Genomic DNA, 21,829 nt, shown 5'->3' with positions numbered 1-21,829 from the left:
TGACTGCTTGAAATACATGAAAATATAAGACATTGAAGTTGATAGGCTTATACAAAGTCAGTTCTTCCTTTGATAAAATTATTATTGCTCTCATAATTATTTTTGCACCATCAGTGTGCAAATATGTCTTAGATTAAAAGAGGACAGGTCTCTGTTCTTGACAGTTGCAGTCTAAGTGTAGCACAAAGGTATGGTATAGCATAAAATGTTGTTGCTGTTATATGAATATTGAAACAAGTGAGTTGGACTCCATATAGCATGTCTCTATTTTTGACAGGTCATTTGAGACACAGCTGTCAAGGGTTGAGGCAGAATTACTGAGAAGAGAAGCGCCTCCTTCTTATGGACAACTGATTGCACAAGGCCTAATTCCACCCGTCGAAGATTTCCCAGTTTGTTCACCAAATCAGGTAAGAATTTCTATGGCAGGGGTCTTCAAACTTGGCCCTTTTATGACTTGTGAACTTCAACTCTACACTGGCTGAAGAATTCTGGGAGTTGAAGGGCCAAATTTGAAGACCCCTGTTCTATGGCAACTATAAATTGGTTGCTCTGGAAAATCAAGCACTATTTTATTTAGTTCAGCTCCTTACTACAACAGGATTCTCTAGACTCAAATGATATTTATTTACATTTCACATTTCTGAACACCCCATCTCCCTTAAAGAGAATAAGATATATAATTTGCCAGATGTATAATTTTTGACACACTGGATCCTTTAGATCCAACCCAGCATCTTTTTTATCCTGTCTTTCCCCCTCTCTTCAAAATAATTAGTTTGGGAATATTTTTGCTAAATCTAATTGCCACAAGATTAGGACTTTTACAGAGATACAAAGTTGGTCAAACAATTCTGGTCATAAAACTCAGGCTGCTTCAGTTTAATATTGAAACAGTTACATTTCGTGGGTTCTTGAAATATTTCTGAAATAAATCTGAAAAATATTTCAGATTCATAAACTGCACCTGGATGCTACCTATATACTATATATATATATATATATATATATATATATATATATATATATATATATATATATATATATACACACATACATACATACATACATACATACATACATACATACATACATACTATAATATATATACTATCCTACATACATTACACATATATACTATCCTACATACATTACACATAGTTCTGCTCATTATACAGTAACAGTTGTTTTTTTATTATTTCATGAGTGCTTGCTTATTGTGTTTCAGTTTCCATTGAAAATTCTTCCCGTTTTCAAAAAATATTCCATATAGTCCTGAAACATGTTGAAATAACTTCTTTTCTCTGATTACTAGTTTCAGTATAAATTCTGTGGAGTCTTTGGGGAAAAAATATGAAAAGCAGAAATCTATCACACATTAATTTTATATTTCAACTCAGTTACTGCTTAACTATTTTTATGTGCTAAAGTCCTTAATTGTTAAAATTTGAAATTCAGAGATCTTTCAGAAAGCCAAAGCACAGTTATTTTTCTTCACTTTTCTGATTTCGGTACTTGTGTAAACAGTTCAATGTATGTGAAGTGAATAAAGATAAAGTCAATAGGAACTGTTTGTCATCATGTAATTATACAGATTTTCATATGCATAATATTTATATTATCATTGTAATGATTTAATTGGACGCATGTTATTGTTGACAAAGTATTGCGCCAAACTCCATGCCAGAATTTTTTACCATGTCCAATTTTTTACCATGTCGAATTTCTAAATAGTTCTTCAAATATTATCAGAACACCATGTCAGTAATATCTAAATATGGAAAATAATAACAATTGCACCATTAATTAAATCCACTACCAAACCTGTGTGTGTGTTGAACTAAAGAACTGAAATAATAAGGCTGGAATAAGTCCACATATCTTTTTGCCTCTTTCTGGCACAATGTTTAGTGGGCCTGTATTCTGACTTTGAAGATTGCTCAGTATCTTGGAATACTGTTGGGCCTGTCTCAAGGGTCTTGAGATTCCACTTGACATCTTGGAGGCCTCGTCTAAAATTATTTTTCACGGTCCACAGTGGGGCTCTTAAGAGTTCTGTTTGTCCACGCCTCACTCAAACATATGCTTTGTTTTTTCAAGTAGATGATATGTAGGATTCAGGAAACAATCTGGATTGGGTTTCAAGCTGCTTATGAAACTAAAACTAATGCAGCAGAAGTCCACTCTAGATTGTTTGCCTATTAATGAGTAGGGGATATTTTCTTTTGAAAGACTATACTTAGATGAAGTAGAAGTTCAAACGTCAGCATGACTAATACTTTTACTCATGGAATTTTTAGCAAAAGTAGGCTTCTTGGCTGCCTCCTCTCTCTTTTGCTCAGATTCGGTTATTATTGCAGAAAAAAATAAATTAAAACCAATATTACATTCATGTTTACCTTTTTCTTTATAGCACTAGATTTACCTATGTTTGTTTTTCAGGCCTCGGTCTTAGAAAATTTGAGACTGGCAGTGAGATCTCAGCTTGGATTTACATCTATTAGATTTCCAATTGCTGGCCGGTCAAGTAACATTTGGAACCGAATCTTTAATTTTGCAAGATCCCGTCATTCTGCATCCATGTCATTGGTGTCATCAGATGGAGATGATCTTACCAGCCAGAACAGTAACAGAGAAGCAGAAAGAAATAGTTCACACCGAAGCCTCTTTTCAGTGGAATCTGATGATACTGATACAGAAACTGAACGAAGAGACACAACAGGTGCAGTTGGTGGTGTTGCTGCTACATTGCCTCAGAAAGTCCCTCCTGCAACAGCGGTGGAAGCAACTGTTTTCTGTGGAACTTCCTCAACACAGAATACTAGCAGTAGTATAGACAGTGGAAGAGAACCAGCAAGCATGGAACCTCTGAGTTCTAGTCCAGGACGCCATCAGTTTTCTAGTGCATTAAGTCGAATGACTCAAGGGTTACGTTGGGTACGCTTCACCTTAGGAAGATCAAGTCCAGTTAATCAGAACCAAAGCCCGTTGAGACAGCTTGATAATGGAATAAGTGAAGGAAGAGATGAAGATGACGATGTTGAAATGCTAATTCCGGTTTCTGATATAGCATCAGACTTTGATGTGAATGATTCTTCACAACCTCTGCTTGATCTCACTTCAGATCAAGGACAAGGGCTTCGACAGACATACAGTGCAACACATAATGGAGTACAGTCCTCTAATCGAGATGGCCCCTGTGAGCGCTGTGGAATAGTACACACTGCTCAGATACCTGACTCGTGCTTAGAAGTTATGTTGAAAAATGAAAGTAGCGATGATGAGGCTTTGTTACTCTGCTAAGTATTGAATGAGTGGAAATGTCTGCAAGTTGGAGCAATATGGTGATTGGTTTTTGTACTTCTTCTTTAAGGAAAAAAAAATAGATTTTTGTTTCAAAAAGATTCCAGGGCAACTCACATGACTTCCAAATTTGATTGTGCATGACTGAATGAATCTGTTGCAACAAAGAAAAATTGTTACCAGTCTACATACATAATGTATGTTTGTTGCTAGGGTGGTTGTTTTGTTGTTGCTGTTGTTAACTATTACCCTTTAAGGATCTTTTTCTTGAGAGCTTTTCCTAGTACTGCTTTTTCTACTAGACTCCTTAAAGCCTGTGCAAGGAGTTGACAGAGTAGGTTGTCTCAAATTTATAAAACACGTCACCAACCAGTGAACTTGGTGGAATTTTGCAGCATGCAAGTTTCTGGCATACCTGTACGTGTGCATTTTCAGTGTTGTAAAAGCATGCATCTATCGCCAGTTCCTTACTCATGCTTTCTGGAAGAAAGAAGAATAGAGCTATCTAGGAAGTGGTCCTTGATTTCAAATAGTTTTAACATTGTGTAATTTACAGTAGGAACATGGCTGCTCATCCACACTTTTGGCTGCCTACCATTCACTCCCATTTGTCAGACTGTTTTGTATGTAATATTTATTTCATGTTAAAATCAAATCCAGTGTAAATTGCCAATTTAATTTAATACAATATACTAAATGCTAATTATTGCTGAAAGTATTCTTATTTTTTCCTCTTGTGATTTATATTGTCAAATTACTGAATGTTCTCTAGTTAACTTTTTTCCCCCAAAGGAGGGATTTTCTCCAGTACACTACACTGTATTTGTTTTTTCTTTTTCTTGTCAATGTTAAAATGGCAGAAACTGATGGCAAAAAAATGTTTTGTAGCTTTTATAACATTAACTTTAATAAGTTGGTCTAGAATGGTACAACCAAATAAGGTGTAAAAATTCAAAGAAATTTTTCATCTATCTTTGTAGATAGATACTTAAAGCAGATAAATATGCATTTGATTCTTGTATATAATGTGTTTTTTAAGAAGCTGAAATAGGTACACATAACCTTAGAAAACTTCAATAGATCTTTCCCTAATAGAGTTTAAATTTGTTCAGTCTAAAGGGATTTGCACTAAACCTGTATTAAGGTCTCTAAAGAATTAGTGCACATGCACTATAACTTTAAATATTAGCCTCTAATACAACAATGAATATATATTTCCATAAACTCTGTTCTTGGGTTCTAACTGTCTTTGGTTTGTTGATACAATTGAATTTGCTTTACTAACTTCCTATTTATTCACTGTATTTAAAAACTAGTTTATGTAGTATCAGTACTTGCCTTAAAACAACAAAAAGTTCTAGGTTTTTATTTTATTACATCCCATTGTTAGTGCAAAATATATCAGCAATAGGAAAAAAAATGAGTTTCCAGTTTAATGGCCAATTGATAGTTGTTACTTCTTGATGATACCAAGAAATGAATCTTTTGAGAAGATAAAGGTTGTGAATTGCTGTTATATTTATACTTGGGCAGTCTAAGTAGGCTTACTGATTTATTATGAAAAATGTATTTGTGTATGATTGTGTCCTATTTATTAAATTTTACATACATTACTGAATGTCATTTTAAAGCATGTTTAAAGACTTGTGGAATTCTTGTTATGCTATCGAAACAACCCTCATGTTTTAAGATATATTACATTAAAAAACTTGTCATGTATTGAGATACTTTTTAAAGAAAAACCAAAGTATCTGTTTTCTGCTAGTGTTTTTTTAAGAAAACACAAGTAGAAAGATTTACATATAAAATTAAACTAGAAAGTGTGATCATTTTTCAGTAAGTTGAAAATTTTGATGTTATCATATGATTGAATGATATATTTTCTCAGTAAATGAGAAAATTGAAAAAATGCAGATTTCTCTTTTCCCAAAAGTACAAGGATAGGGCTCATACAAGAAGATAATCAGTTTAATTAATTCCATGCTCCAAAATAGCCAGTAAAAAAGTTTCTACCTCAGTTTTTAAATATGAACAGGACATAGAGCAGCAGTTACCAACCCTTCTAGCTTAACGGTCTGACGGGGGCAGAGGATAGTTCCCTGGGAGTGGAAGGTGGGCGTGTGCAAGCAAGCACAGCTCCATTTGTGTGAGAACGGGTGTTGGCACCTGCCACTTATGTGAGAGGAGCATTGCGCACAAGGGCAGATGGCTGCTGCTTGCGTGAGAGGAGTTTGTGCATGCACACGGGCTTGCCCTCCACTTGCGCAGCCCAGTTCCAAACAGGCCATGGCTCGATAGTGGGCTGTGGCCCAGGGATTGGGGACCCCTGACAGAGTACTCAAAATGCTTCATATTTGGGGGCGGAGAGTGGTTTCTTGAAAATCAAATTCAAGATTTCTAATTGCAAAATTGGCTGCTAAGTTTCGAATATTATTTAATCTTTGAAGCTAAATATCAGGTCGTTTTTACTTTAAACTTAACATAGAATTAAGCTAAAATAACTTAAAAACATAGAAGCCTATCGCAAAAGAGGAATGCCTAAAATTAAAACATTTCATTTTCAGTGATTTCAAGAAAATAATCAAATTATTGGCTTGACTAGACTTACGACTTTTGTTTCTAAGAATAAGACATTTGTTTTATCCTGCATTATAAACAAGTTATTCAGTGCAATCTTACACGTGTAAGTCCCTTCCTATTGTTTGTTTGTTTAAGCAGCTTCACACTAAGTAAGTATGCATAAGATTGCAACTTTAGATGCAATCACACATTCTGGATGTGGAAAAATAATTTTCCATCCAATTTTGCGGAGAAAGATGTGAAGCCAATGGCTCTCCATCCTCCACTACACCAGTAAAGATCTCAGATTAGTCTGATTTTGTAATATCAGATCCATCTCATTTTAGCTTTTCTCTTTCATTAACTTGCCTCTTTCTTTAAGTAAAAACATATCTCACAGGCCTCTTCTGTCGTTAGGCTCTTTGTTTTTTAACTTGCTAATAAAACATTTCATGAAAGACTTCGCACGCCTCTACTCTCCAGTGTCTCTACCACTTCTGTCCTGGAGCTTCTTTCTTGCTCTATTTTATTATTGAAATCCTTTGAGTTTGCGGCTGCCATCCCAAACCCCTCACCAATGGAAATGCAATTTTTGTTGTAAGTTTGGCTAGTTGAGCTGGAGAACTTTGCTCATTACAAAGTTCTTGATTTGAAGATTTACTTCCTTCCAAGGTTGGACTTTACCTTCCACCTGAATTGCAACTTATTTCCTGTATTTTTACCAATTCCTTAACACCAATGGAAACATTGCTTTGTTCTCTGGATGTCTTATTAAATTCCTGCCTTTTGCTTAGATTTTATGGTATCATTTTGCCAAGACTATATTTTACTACTCACCAGTGTGTGTTATTCACAGAGATGATTAAAAAATTTCCAAAGCAATATTAGAGGGTCTCTTTTAACAAACTCCCAAATGTATAGACAACATTCTACACTTAAGCAAAGAAATGAACTGTATTTCCTGGGCCTTTGAATGTTAATCTGTGCATTCACATGACCTATAATGCTAACCCATTTAGTCGCAGGACTTCATAATGTCTTCAACTCTGCTGTGTTTATCTTAAAAACAGCATTTAGCAGAAGCTGACCATAATTTTATGGTACACTTGGAGGATAGGGCTCCTGCCATTTAGTCCTGTAAGGTTTCTAATGGGCCTTTGTATAGATGTCTCACCAGTGAGCATGAATATTTGAAGAACTACATTAGGTAAGAACCAGTTCTTGTCTTGATTGTGCAGCACATTTGTATGAAATTGTGTGTTGACTCTCTTATAGTCTTATAGCAGAGGGACACTTTAGGGAGGGAATATTTCTTTGGATAGACCCTTTACCAGTTCTACCATGCTATGTTCAGAGTCACTGTGGTGTCAGAATCATTATTCACCTGCTTAACTGCTAACTTCTCCATAAGAGTCAACAACAGATCCAGTTGGGTCTAGTGGTTAAGACACCATGCTAGAACCAACATCATGAATTCTAGTTCCACCTTAAGCATGAAAGCTAGTTGGGTGACCTTGGGCCAGTCATTCTCTCAACCCAATCCCTCTCATAGGGTGGTTGCTGTGAGGAAAATAGGAGAAGGAGTATTAGGTATGTTCATCTCCTTGAGTTATTTATAAACATAATAGAGGCAGGAAATAAATTATTAATATGGCTTACATAGAATAGCATTATTTTTCTATGCATAATGTATAGTAATTAAAAGGGAAATGATTTGTCAAAAGCAGACCATTTTTATGTACTGAAGAAGTTGAAAAGAATAGAAATAAAATTTCCTTCAAAGAAATTGAGAAATTTTTCAGAAAGAGCAAAGTATGTTTCAGTCAAAGATAAGGTTTGCCAAACTAGCTGCATTCTTTTTGATGACCTTAATATCCCCGCAATGTGAAGTAAGAGGGAAAAGACCTGCTTGCAGAAATAGAGGTGACTTACCACAAATGCTTTGATTGCAATTATAATTCAGAGAGGGAGACAGAAGTGTTATAGATTACCATAATTTTATTACAGATTATATATTATGTGATATATATTATAATTCTATATTACATATTATTACAGAAATGGCTGTTTTAAGCAGGTCTCTAAGAAAGTGAACATTTGGGAAATGTACTGTTAAATGAGAACAATTTTTGAACTGATTTGAACCCTATTTATTGTAGCAAAAACAAAATTTCTTATTTATGTATTAAATTTATATGCCTTCTGTTGTATTTAATTTATTTACAGTTGGCATAGAAAAGCCACTCTTCCAAAAGCATATAAAGCCTTCCTACCATAACAATAAAACATTTAGAGATTTCTCTATTTTTATTTGGTAGATAATAAGCCATCCTGAGCCATCTTGCTTAGTAAGAAATTTTGGTTCAAGAACTACCTGTAATTCTATTTATTAATTAAAAATGCTTACACTTTGGCCATTGTAAAATAACCATAGGATAGTCATAGCCCACACATTATAAAATTATATTAAGTAATTAAAGTTAGGGGAGGCAATAGAGAGCATCACTGCAGGCAGAGAAGTCTAGAGGCAATGGTAGGAGGTAGCATTATGGCAATTTGTGAATAGACTTTTTTTTTCTTTCTCACCTCTGCTGTTATTTCTCAAGAACATGATTCATTTTCCTTTATCACTTTGTAAATGTCATTATCTAAGCAAAAAATGTGTTTGAGGTCAAGGCCACTGAATCTCAAAAGTGCTTTTTTCAAAAGGCAACTGGGCTGTTTTTTTCTTTGAGAAAGAAGAAGACGATGTTTCGCTCCTCATCCAAGAAGCTTCATCAGTTGTGACCAGCTTGATGAAGCTTCTTGGATGAGGAGCAGAACCTCAGAGAAAAAACACTCCAATTATCTTTTGAAAAAACACCTTTGAGATAGCTGATGTGGATGACCCAGAATCTCCAGACACAAGGCCACTGAATGTTTGCAGACCAAACATTAAAAGTATTTAAATTTCAACTTCTTATCAGAAAAGTAAACAAACCAAAAAGAGAGAGAAAAAAAGTTCAGTGACTCAGCAGATGGTAATACAGTATAGGTTAACCATATGTGAAATGGGAAATTAGGATTGGGTTGGTTGGGAATATTGTTCCTCTAGGGTAGTGGTGCTAAGAGTCAACAGCCTTATCATATTACTCCCACCAACACTGACAGGGCAATCCACTGGAGTATAAATTGGGAGCAAATCCCACTTCCTTATAGCATTGATTATGTTTGGGTAACATCGGCAAGAAAACAACCAAACTCAGAGAGCACTAAGGACCCCTTACTTCCACGGTGTTACCCAATTACATTGAAAGATCTACAATTCACCAGGAGTCAAACCTCACTCAAAGGAGGATCTATTCTACCTTAAAGGTATTTCATCGGCTAGAACACCTTCCCCTTCCCCTAAAATGTGTGACTTCAACAGCTATAATCCCAAATTTAGGACTATCTCATCTAGGCTGCAAAAATCTGGATCACCACTAGTTGGCAATAAGGAAAGAATGGCCTTTGCCTCCATGTAGTGGTAATCCAACCCTAGTTGGCAAGCCTGGCTAGCAGTTATGGAGTTAGAATCCAGAACAAAATAGGAAAACTAATTTTACAAAAACATTTTTTCAAAATTATGCTTTAAAAAAGGGACTATCTCAAATGTGCCATTTTGGGGAGGGGGGGGGAATGTCTCCGTGCCTTCCTTCACTAAAAAGCTACAAGATTCAGTAAGAAATCACTGAGCAGTAATGCCAATTACTTGATGTCCCTTATTTATTCTTATTCCACAGTAATTATTCGCGGGTTTAGTATAGTGGTGGTGGTGGGGTCTTTATCATTACGAGACCTTTACTCTTCCGGACGGCCATCAACTAATGACCCGGGATCGATTTGCGCCTCGAGAGCCAGCCCCACTTGTGGCGCAACAATGCGCCAAGTAGCCTTTAGCAAGAACGCAGGGGCGAATCTGAGTCCCTTCTTTAGAACAGGCCGCCAGAGAGGGGAGGTGGCGGGGACCCCTTCCCCGGGGGCGGGGCGGAGTCGAGAGGGAACCTTAAAAACGCGACTCCGCGGAACTCTCCCCCCGTAGCGACTGAGCGAGCAGAAACTCCCGCAGAAGGATTCATCATGCAGAAACTCTTGATCCGCGGTGGGAAAGTGGTGAACGCGGACGTCTCGCAAGTGGCCGATGTGTACATCGAGGACGGGGTCGTGCGGGCGGTGGGGCCGCATCTCCAGCCTTCTTCCGACGGAGTCCAAGTGTTGGATGCCACGGACAAGCTGGTGCTTCCCGGCGGGATCGACCCGCACACGCATATGCAATTCCCCTTCATGGGGTCGCGGTCAAAAGACGATTTCTATCAAGGAACGAAGGTAACGCATTCGAGGCAGCCTCTCCTGCCCACCCTAGATTCCGTGAGGTCCCCCTAGGACGGGTAGGCAACCTTGGCTCTTTTATGACTCGTGGACTTCAACTCCCAGAATTCCTGAGCCAGCCATGCTGGCTCAGGAATTCTGGGAGTTGAAGTCCATGAGTCATAAAAGAGCCAAGGTTGCCTATCTCTGCCTAGGAACAGTAGAACCACTGGTGCAGATGTGCCCATTCCCACTTCCTTTTACAGGGCCCTGCAAATCGGCAACAGCATCTTTTCCTGGTTGGGTTGGGCTCTTTTTCTGAGATGGAGATGGCTAACAAGGATCCTCCAGTTTCTTCCAACAAATTGTGCAGATGGTGAAACATTGCAAAACATTTGCTTAAAGATTCCTTTTAAGGCTAACAAGGGTCCTTCTCTTTATTCCCTCCAGGCTTTTTCGACAATTGATAAATTGTGCAGATGATGAAACACTGCAAACCATGTTCTTATAGATCCCCTTTAAGAAGATAGGAGTAACTAAGACAACACTCTTAACAACATTCTCATATATTTCCCTATTATCACACTCGGAGGCCACATCTCTTCCTTTGTGAGATTCTGCTTCGCAGTTTCAGGTCATGTCCAGTATTGACCAGTAGAGAAGATATTTTCAAGCCTTCTGCTGCTGTCTGGTGACTTCCTTTCTCTTCCTTATTCAAGAATAGGGCAGAAACATGGACCCAGCCAAACTGTCCAGGGAAAATGTTTGAAATCTGGCTAGATTGGAGGAAGAAATTGCTGGGATAAGCCTAGTTCAATCAAAGATCACTTAGAGCAGAAACAGGCAAAGCAAGTAAAGGCTTCCAGAGAAAGATGATCCACTGAGATGGTCTTACCCTCAACCTATTTGCTTTGAAGAGAGCAACTGCTGTGGTTCCAGAGCAAATGTTCAAGTTACCTATCTTCCATTGTTCCCATTCCTTCCTCGGCTATCACCAATCATGTCTTCTTACCCCATTTCCATCATGCATACATACACTTTTTAAAACAACTGTTTTATGTGTATTAAGAACACATTCATTCATTCTTTACATACCCAATAATTTTTAAAATGTTTCTTTCCATTTTCGTGCTCCAAAATCCAGTTGTTCCATGCACTGAATATTTTGGGCAGCACCTATGGCCACCTAAAGAAATAGTCACTATAGCTGGTATATGTTGCCATCAAACTTATTTTCCTTCCACAGCTGAATTATGAAATACAATTTCTATTCTGCATGAGTTAATACAAACCAACAAATTGTCTGAGTTCAAAAGTATAACTGCAGGGATATTGCTCACAATGCCAATAATAATCTGGGGCTGTGAATAATGGAATAATGAGAGCCACTTTAGGAAAAGGGCAGTGTTTAGTTCTCCAGATATTGTTAGTCTATAGCTGCCATCATTGTTGACCATTGATTATGTTCACTAGGGTTAATGGAAGTTTTAATTTCATAATCAGGAGAGTTGGCTGTCCAAGGTGAAGAGGACAGAGCTGACACAGCTTCTGTTCCACTTAGAAAAGGTGACAGAACGAGGTTAATCTACACTGAAACCTGGGACCAAAATTGAATTAGGAGTGCAGAGCAGGTCATGTGGAATCCAACTCTCTCCTCTAACACTTAACCTCCCAAACTGTGCTTCCTGAAAACCAGTTTAATGTTTGGATGATCACTACCCACAACTTCTAGATCAGACATGTCAAACTCACAATGTCATATGACATCACGCAACATATCGAGACTATTTTGCCATTGCCGGCAATGGGGTGGGTGCGGCTTCCCGTGTCATGTCTGGCCTGCGGGCCGGCAGTTTGACACCCCTGTTCTAGATGGTCAGGAGATAAAATCTCATAATCAGGTTTTATTTTTAATTTAGTAAAGAGGAACAATCATTTGACACTTTAATTTGGAAATAATAATAATTAATAATAATAATAATAAAGTTGGAAGGGACCTTGGAGGTCATCGAGTCCAATCCCCTGCTCAGGCAGGAAACTTTACACCATTTCGGACAAATGACTGTCCAGTCTCTTAAAAACTTCCAGTGTTGGAGCATTCACCACTTCTGGAGGCAGGTTGTTCTATTGGTTAATTGTTCTAACTGTCAGGAAGTTTCTCTTTAGTTCTAGGTTGCTTCTCTCCTTGATTAGTTTCCATCTGTTGCTTCTTGTTCTGCCTTCAGGTGCTTTGGAGAATAGCTTGACTCCCTCTTCTTTAAGCAGGTCTGTATCTTTTGGTTGAGACTGCTATCACAAGTAAGTTATTATCATTTGAGTTCATCACATCGCCTTGAAAATACATTAAAGAATAATGCAATTTTAATTCAGAGACCAGGAGACTATGAGTTCTAGTCCCACCTTAGGCATGAAAGCCAGCTGGGTGACTTTGAGCCAGTCATCTCTCTCAGTCCAATCTAAGGGTTGTTGTGGGGGAAATAGGAGGAGGAAGTAGGATTAGGTATATTCACCACCCTGAGTTATTTATGAAAACAATAAAGTCAGGGTAAAAATAAATAAGTTGCACGAAGTGTTATTAAACTGCCAAAATGAACATACATAGCTCAGGATGGAACTATGGAGACGTTGGTGTTCTCTAAGCTTGATTCTTTGCTTGAAGACATTTCATTACCCAACTAGATAGCATCATCAGTGCTAGTGAATGTGAGGTTTGTAGTTTACCCTGCCAGTGTTGATGGGATTAAATCTACCAAGTTTTTCTCCTTGGTAGTTCCTTGATTAAGGCTTTTTTTTTTTTTTTTTGCTTCATTGCTTGTCTGGTTCCATGCTTAGGAATTCCTGGAAACATAGACACATCAGCCATCACTAAACACATATAGATAAACCACATTTACATATCTCCAAAGAGACAACAAAAAAAAAACTAAAAAGGAAACAAAAAGACTAGAACACATCTTCTTCAACAGCCAACACCCAGAGAAACAAGAATTAACCTGCTAATGGGATCAGTTCTATCCCTTTGATTTTTCACAAGGCTCTCCAGACCTGGTGAAACTGCCAGGCCCAGGGGACCTGAGAAAGCCATTTTTATCCTCCCTTTGCCTAGGGTTAGTATTTTTATCTTTATGTTACTTTTGTGTTATTTATTAGATTTTTTTTTAAAAAAATCTATTTATTGTGTGCTGCCCAGAATCCCCTTTGGGAAAGATGGATGGCTGTATAAATTTGATTAATAAATATAAATAAATAAGTAATGATACAGAAATAATTATTTCGATTCCTGCTAGCATATGAAAAACCAATTAAATAGCCCTTCACTCATTGCTCTTAACAGGATGCAGTCAATTCCATTTACAAGCTGTTTTCTTAAAAGCACCCTCCAAAGCAGGGGTCTTCAAACTTGGCCCTTTTATGACTTGTGGACTTCAACTCCCAGAATTCCTCAGCCAGGCACACTGGCTGAGGAATTCTGGGAGTTGAAGTCCACAAGTCATAAAAGGGCCAGGTTTGAAGATCCCTGCTCCAAAGCAACCTTAAAATTAACTTAACTATTCTCTAACCAATGAAGACAAAAGCCAATATGGTTTCTACATATACTGTCTCAGCACCAATAGCACTTTGTCAAGGCTATTTCAGTTCTGCTTCTTTTCTTCTATGAAGTAGTTTGATTAGAAAAAATACCAGAATTACACAGTGCTACCAGTCTTACTGGAGAGATGTGCACCATTAAGAAAGCAACTGTCCTTTTCATCCGGGTGCTTTTTTCAGCAACCATGAACTGCAAGCTTTGTCTGCCTTGGTATCTTATTCACTCCATTGGCTTTCTTCTCTCTGATGTTCTTGAATCTTCTCTGCCCATATTAATGGGCAGAAAAGATTCAAGAACAATCTACCTTCCCTTCTCTAGTTCTTCTACTGATATATTTCCCTGAGAACGGATAAAGGTATTTCATGTGAAACCCTCAGAGCCCCTGAGGAGCTTTGCTTTACTCTTCTGGGTCGCAACTGCCATATTTCAAAGTCATCATTTCCACTTCTGTTATTGTTCTGCTGAGACACAGATTTATTTTTCCAGCTCAGCAGTCACTTGGAAAATAGTTCCCACTAATTGTGTGCCTTAGGTGCTTCTGGCTCCCTTCTTCCTTATCTGCAGACCATCTGGCCTGGTGAGGCTCAGTAACACATAAATGCTGCAGAAATTCCCAGGCAAAGCCTTTGATGCCACACATAGTCTTGAACACGTGCATGGATATTCATATGAAAGCATTCCAGTGTGGAGAACTTTGCTTTGTACCCGGTGCATCTTTAAAACATTTCCTCACTTAACTGAGGAGATGCTTTTGCCCTTGAAGAGTATTTCAAAGCTATAGCTGGTCCAGAATGCAACAGAACAACAGAATAACGAGTTGGAATGAACCTTGGAGATCTTCTAATCCAACCCCCTGCAAGGCAGTTGTTAAATGGGTTGCACCCAGTTTTACAGCCATGGTTTTTGCCATGGTTATCAATCAAATCACTGCAGTTGTTAACTGAATCCAGCATCTCCGATTGACTGTGCTTGTTCAAAGCAGGCTACGATGGTCGCAAAAGGTGATCGCATGATCCCAAGAGGCTGCAACTGTCATAAGTGTGAGGACCAATGGTAATCAATTTTTCAATGTTGTTGCAACTTCAAACAGTTGTTAAACAAATGGTTGTAAATCAACCTGTATTTCAAGGGCCCACATAATACCTTAGCTTTCACATCTGCACTTTTGGCCAGTCAGCTTCTGAATGTAATTGAAGGTGCTGGTTGTCACCCTTAAAGACTTTTATGTTTTAGTAGCCCCCAGATGTGTTATCAGTCCCTTTCCAGCTTTTAGGAAAATTAGTGAAAAATTGGTTATTCCCTCAAGCCAGGGAGATTGGCTTATCACATGTCTTTTAGGTTTCTTAAAGTTTTTTTCTAGCTGTTTTATAAATTGACTGCATGTATGATTTTAACTTTTTTTATACTCTAGTGCAGTGGTTTTTAACCTTTTTGAACAAATTGCCCTCTTGAGCCAATGAGGTAGTTGTCTTCGCCCCACTCCCGCAACATAACCTCTCAATCACAACATAGGAAATAATTCTTCACTTTATGCAAACACTTGTTTTATTTTCTTTAAAATTGTCATCAGGACATATTGATGCAAATAATTTATTTCCAATCTTTTTCCCATATCTCAACTGTGTGAAAAAGTTTGGTGCCACCCGTCACTTTAATTCCCAAACTTCGTGATACATATATTTCATTATTATCTTATTTATTCAAGACACTTAAATGTAATGACCACTTTGAAAACAAAATTCAATTGTAAGAAAGTGAAATGCCCAAAAAGAAAAACAGTAATATTTAATGATTGAATTACAAGTAAAATTTAAGACGCAAAAAGATATATAAAAAGGGTAGAGGCTGCTGCGCAACGCGCATGAAGATAAGCAATGAATATTCACATATGTACGGTGTTCTGTACTGAAGCTAGCTGGAAGAACATTTGAAAACACAATTCAATCCACTAATAGCAAGCGATCTGATGTTTTTGTACGACAGATATACAGCGATTCACTGTACGAAAAAGTCTCAAAAGTGTCCCCAAAACTTCTCGCTCCATCGCCCCCATATCACCCCCTTTTCGTTCCTTCGCCCCCACATTGTCCCTTTTTATTCCATCACCCCCCTGAAAAATGAAATCGCCCCCTGGGGGGCAATATCGCCCAGGGTAAGAACCACTGCTCTAGTGTACTGTATATTAGACTTACATATTTTAATGTCAATATTATGATTTATATATAATGATTTTAGTTCTATGGTAATTTCATATTGTGTTAGAAATTCTGATTTTTATCTTTCCATAACTTTTCATAAATTTACATGTATACTACAGAATTTTATATTATATTAGATCCACCCAGTCACCCTGACTCTACCCTGAATTAAGGGATTACTGAGTCATAAAAAGAGATTATATTCTTAATGTGGACATAAATTCCAGTCCAACACTGGAAATTTTTAAGAAGAGACTGGACAGCCATTTGTCTGAAATGATATAGGGTTTCCTGCCTGAGCAGGGGGTTGGACTAGGTGACCTCCAAGGTACCTTCCAACTTTATTATTATTGTTGTTTTTGCTGCTGCTGCTGCTGCTGTTGCTGTTGCTATTATTATTATTTTACAATCTTTATATATAGATTTTAGTGATACAATAATATTATAGCTTTGTATCATTAATTTTGCTATTTTTTCATAGCTTATAGACAGGTTCCTTTCTTGTCAGGAATGCTTCTAAATTGTTGTATTTCTAATATTATTCATTGCCCAATGGCAAAGTAAATATTTAATTGCAACCTCTCCTTTTCAGGCTGCCCTTGCAGGAGGTACCACTATGATAATGGATTTTGCAGTCCCTAACAAAGGCTGTTCCCTCATTGAAGCCTATAACCAGTGGAGGAGCTGGGCTGATCCTAAAGTCTTCTGTGATTATGCACTACATGTGGCCGTCACATGGTGCAGTGAGCAGGTAGGGTAGGCAGAACATCAGCTGTATATTTTAAGGAAGTCCAGCATGCAACTTGCTTGCCATTTTCCTGGGCACAAGTATCAAGAGTCATTGGCTTGACTCAAACATATGAGAACTGGAGCATAGAGATGCAACTCTCTCAGCCTTGAGGACAGTTTATTGAGTGTAGACTGTGTTTCTCAACCTTGGCAACTTTAAGAATTCCCTAGCCAGCCAGAATAGTTTGAGGTCTGAAAAATACATTGCAATATTCAAAGAGCTGCAAAAACTAGAACAATTTTTTTAATTTGCATATGATATTAATGTGGGATTGTGGGTTATTTAACAATGTGGACAAAACCCAATCTTTAAACTAGCCTTTCCTAATCTGGCCTTCTTCTGATGGTTTATGCATAAAATCATCCACAGGACCACCTTTCCTTAAGGAAATCTACCAGATTAGATAGGGCAGGCACGCTTCTAAGCTCTTCTCCTAAATGTTGCCCTGTGATGGCAGCTAGGAAGCCTGCCTTTTCCAAGATAGCCCCTGCCCTATGGAACACTCTACCCCCTGAAGTTTGACAGACCTCCACCCTTCTAGCCTTCCATAAAGCTTTGAAGATCTGTTTTTTTTCTTCACACATCGGGATAAAGTTGGACATTAGAAGCATGTCTTGGTGACAGGTTTCTGTTGTTTTTAATGTTTTTGATTTTATAGTTTCAATATGGTTTTGTATCCTGTTTTAACTTTTGATTGGGAGTCACCCAGAATTGGTTAGAAGATAGACAGCTATATACATTTTTTAAATAAATAAATCTCCTAGGATTGTTCAGCCAACAGTTCCTGGAAACTCAAGAACATATAAACGAGGGCAGGGCTTTCATCATCTGGTCACATCTCCCATTTCAACATCATCAAAGCGCTTCCTGGATTGCATGGGATGTTGCAATCCCAAAAAATCTGGAACTCACCCATTTGGAAATAGTTAAATGCTTTCCCATAACTATTGTTTGGAATTAAGGTATGATCTGTCCTAGGAATGTTCATTGCAAGTTGGTATAGCATGTCACTCATGAAAAACTGCAAGCTCTTAACAGAATAATAGAGTTGGAAGGGTCCTTGGAGGTCTTCTAGTCCAACCCTTGCTCAGGCAGGAGACCCTGTACCATTCTGGAAAAGGGTTGTCCAATTATTCTTAAAAACTTCCAGTCATGGAGTACCCACTTATTGATTTTCACGTGGATAACCCCAGATAATAATTTTCCAAGAAATGTAAGTGATTTCTACACTCAACTATAAAAATAATTAATGTCACGAAAGGGCAGTACTTAATCATACAAATGTTTTAGGAAATGTTTCAACAAATATATCTATTCTTCTTAAATTTGTCTAATTCCCCTTAAAGCCATCTTAGCTTATAGCCTTCAACATACCTTCTGGTGATTAAGTCAATCTAAAATACCAATAATTAGTTGATGCAGGAAGAATGACATGTCCCATGTGAGGTTTTTTTTCTTATAATTAAAACTGAATTTCTCAGTAATTACAATTTTAATAACTCTTGGAAGCCTTTTCTACAATCAGTGGAGCAGTCTTTCTTTTCCCCACCTTATTAAGGAGAATTACAACTATATTTTACTGCTGTAGGTGATTTTAAATGAAAAATTACTGTTACAGAAATGATTATGGGAGTAACAATGAAAAAAGGAATGATCATAGTTAGATACGTTGATTTAAAAAGAACTAGAAAAACTTTCAGTACTATGCATAGAACAAATTGAGGAGTTGAATGCTGTTTAAGGTATTTTTTACTTTTTTTTTCAGGTCAAAGAGGAAATGAAAATTCTTACCAGGGAAAAGGGTGTCAATTCATTTAAAATGTTTATGGCATATAAAGATGTCTATATGGTTGGAGATGTAGAATTACATACAATCTTCAGTCAATGTAAACAGATTGGTGCAATTGCTCAAGTTCATGCAGAGAATGGGGATTTGATTGCAGAGGTAATACCCATGTTAAAGATGATCTCTTCAGTAGCTTGCAATTATAATCTACTGTATATGTGATATATTCAGCAATTACTGGGCCTTTGTGAGATGGTTTTGGATTCCTCTTGCTAAAGGATATTGTTCCATGGGATGGTACAATTCTTTTAGTTGAACAGGGTACTGATAGATATTTGTAGCTCAGGGTTGAATTGTGGGGGCCTTTGTGCTCTCTGACCTTGATTGTTTTCTCGTAGACATTTCCTTAAAATGTTAAACTAGGTAACATTGTCAGTGCTCATGATGATGTTAGTTTGGTAATGCACAGTGGTAAAATACACTGATAATGTTACCTAGTTTTGTAATGAAACATCTGCAAGAATACAATCAAGATCAGAGAACATCAAGGACCCTATAGAAGCATCGGGGAAGGGTGTGTTTTAAAAGGTCAAGATGGTGGCTTGCAACTACACGATTGAAGCTCCACAAATTGTTTGATAAGGCATTAGCCTCACTACACAGTCTTGCCCTGCAATCTTCAGTGGCAACTGAGGCAATCAGAGAAGGTGCATCCTGATCATTTTAGTCTTGGAGATGGGATCTCCGTCAAAGCAGAGCATCCAAGACTTCCACAGTCCTAATAGTACCCTGTCATGCATACAGATATTTATACATGGAGGGGCAAAGAAACCTGACACATTAGATCCACTCCAATGCCTCCAAGTTCCTTCTTATTCCCTTTGGGGTGTTTATGTCTGCTTGACATAAACACCCCAATAAATTGCTTTATTCAATCAGGGTGTCTATACAGGTCAATGGCCACAGTTCACCTTGCAATTTCTCAGGACTTCTTGTACTGCAAAGAACTTAGGTTGTTCCAACTTACACTCAGGATGCCTAAGGATCTCTTTTGAATTTCTCAGGTGTATTCCCAAGCTTATTTTATTGTTGGATGCTGGAACTACAATATTCTATTATATAACTTCCACCACTCTGGCTGCCCAAATTTATCAATCTAAAAAATAATCCAATGGATGAAATTTGCTGAAAATGTATTTGACTAAAATGCAGGAAACCAAGGAGAAGACAAAAATTAGCACACATACATACATAGTCCTTAGCCACCCTAATTCTACTACATGCACCTGTCACAATGTATGTATGTGCATGTAAACTAAGCACTCAGCAGTTACAAATACATCCATTATGTTCATGATTTGCAAATGATTTGGAAGAAGTATTTAGGATCATGAGAAAGGGCACTTCATCTCTGCCAGCCATTAGAGGAGTCTGTCTTTTTCCAGTTGACCATCATAGCCTTAAAAAGAAAGATGCCACTGCTTTAAGAAATCCACTAATTAAAGTAATTAAATAATGACTTTATTTCTTGATTTCTTAAAGGAAATAAATGTGTACTTATTTCCTTTAAGGAATTCACTAATTAAAGTCATGGAATTTTTTTTCCATGTGTACTTATTTCCTTTTATATCAGTAATTAATTTTTCATTCTTTACTTACATCCAGAAAGAACCAAGCCAAACAAAAAGCTAATTACATAATTTGCTCTTCAGAAATAGCCAGTAGGAATAATCTTTACTCTAGACTGAGATACTGAATCTGTCATAGGTGATCTCTCTCAGCCTGTATGTTCTCATTGAAGTAGAGGAGAATTCTTCTTTGGTAGAAGGCAGAGATTTTTAAATTAATGTTGAGAATGCAATGGAGAGCATACCTCTAAAGCTAGAACACCTACAGGAAATTTTATTAATAAATAAATAAAATCCAGCTGCTGTTGTCAAAATAATGAAAACAGTGTTGGGCTGCAAGCTCTGCCATTTTGGGATGTGCGTGACAGCCCATACAAAAGGGTAGGGTTTGCATCAACAACAGCACAACAATGCTTTAATACACCTACTCATTTGACACACACTCAATCCCTGTAAACAACACTAGCTCATTCATTCTGACTTTTCTTTGTCAGAAAAATTCTGCACTTGTTCATGTAACCTGTAGCTTGGACCTAAGTAGTTTCTCACCTAGGAGTCGAATATAATGCAATTGGTTTGCTGGATTCTCAGTATCATGGTATAATCAGTTTAGTGGTTGGGAAACTTGAAGTAAAACTTCCTGTTCCATGGCAAGCAAATGAATGGGATTGTAATGTTTACAGCCATTTGTTGACCAAATCTGGTAATGTATTCACTATGGCTGGCCTACATATAGGGTGAAAAGAAGATGCTGGCTTTGGGAATAACTGGTCCAGAAGGACATGAAATGGCCCGACCAGAAGAAGTGGAAGCAGAAGCCACATTGAGAGCAATTACCATTGCAAACTCAGTGAATTGTCCTCTCTATGTTGTACACGTGATGAGTAAGTCTTCAGCCAAGATAGTGGCAGATGCCCGGAGGCAAGGTAGGTTCTTGTTAAAGATGCTTGAATGTTCTTATTTGGTTAGACCTGGGATTCCAAATATGATTCTACAGTCATCTCCAGTGGAGGCTGCCTAACTGATTGCCTACCAAGTTTTAATTTCCCCCTCCAGCCCCCACTCCTTATAGCAGTGGTTCTCAACCTTTTTAATGCCGTGACCCCCAACCGGTCGTAAGTTGAGAACTACTCAACCGGTCGTAAGTCAAGGACTACTCAACTGGTGTAGCACCGTTTGCAGAATGGGACTTTTAGCGGGCCCAGCAGGGCAGAGACAGCCTGGACAATTCCTATTGGCTTTCAAAAGCCGATAGAATTAGACTCTATTCGAAGTTAACAAAAAAGAATATAAGTTAAGAGCTTTTGCGGACGACTTGGTGGTTACTTTGTCGCAACCTACTCATTCTGTAGTAAAGTTATTGCAGTTGATTTATCACTATGGTTTGGTTTCGGGTTTCAAGATTAATGTTAATAAGACTAAAATCCTACCTAAAAATATGACTATTCGGGAGAAGCAGATTCTGGCTAACCTGACGGGTTTTGAAATTGTTAATAAGGTAAAATATTTGGGGGTGTTGTTATCTGTTTCTAATGCAAAATTGTTTAAAAATAATTATGAAAGGTTGTGGGTCAGTGTACAGAAAGACCTGAGGAATTGGGAGAAGTTGCAATTATCCCTCATGGGAAGAATTGCAGTGATAAAAAT

General features: G+C 37.6%; 2 protein-coding genes across 2 annotated transcripts in view; both read left to right on the top strand.

Annotated features, from left to right (window-relative positions):
* LRP12 (LDL receptor related protein 12) overlaps positions 1-6,325 on the top strand; it is a 44,447-nt gene extending 38,122 nt beyond the window's left edge. Inside the window, exons 6-7 of the mRNA XM_039328862.1 lie at positions 278-410; positions 2,443-6,325. Of these exons, the coding sequence (XP_039184796.1) occupies positions 278-410; positions 2,443-3,303 (994 nt within the window). The 3' untranslated portion in view covers positions 3,304-6,325. The remainder of the gene's footprint in view (positions 1-277; positions 411-2,442) is intronic.
* A 3,496-nt stretch (positions 6,326-9,821) lies between these two features.
* Positions 9,822-21,829, top strand: part of DPYS (dihydropyrimidinase) — a 49,723-nt gene continuing 37,715 nt past the window's right edge. The window contains exons 1-4 of the mRNA XM_039328923.1: positions 9,822-10,209; positions 16,571-16,729; positions 18,534-18,713; positions 20,919-21,108. Coding sequence (XP_039184857.1) covers positions 9,964-10,209; positions 16,571-16,729; positions 18,534-18,713; positions 20,919-21,108 — 775 coding nt within the window. The 5' untranslated portion in view covers positions 9,822-9,963. The remainder of the gene's footprint in view (positions 10,210-16,570; positions 16,730-18,533; positions 18,714-20,918; positions 21,109-21,829) is intronic.

The sequence above is a fragment of the Crotalus tigris genome, unplaced genomic scaffold, assembly GCF_016545835.1.
Source record: "Crotalus tigris isolate CLP2741 ecotype Arizona unplaced genomic scaffold, ASM1654583v1 scf7180000024384.25900115:4084858, whole genome shotgun sequence".
NCBI classification, from domain to species: domain Eukaryota; kingdom Metazoa; phylum Chordata; class Lepidosauria; order Squamata; family Viperidae; genus Crotalus; species Crotalus tigris.
This window is presented reverse-complemented; position numbering and strand designations above follow the sequence as displayed.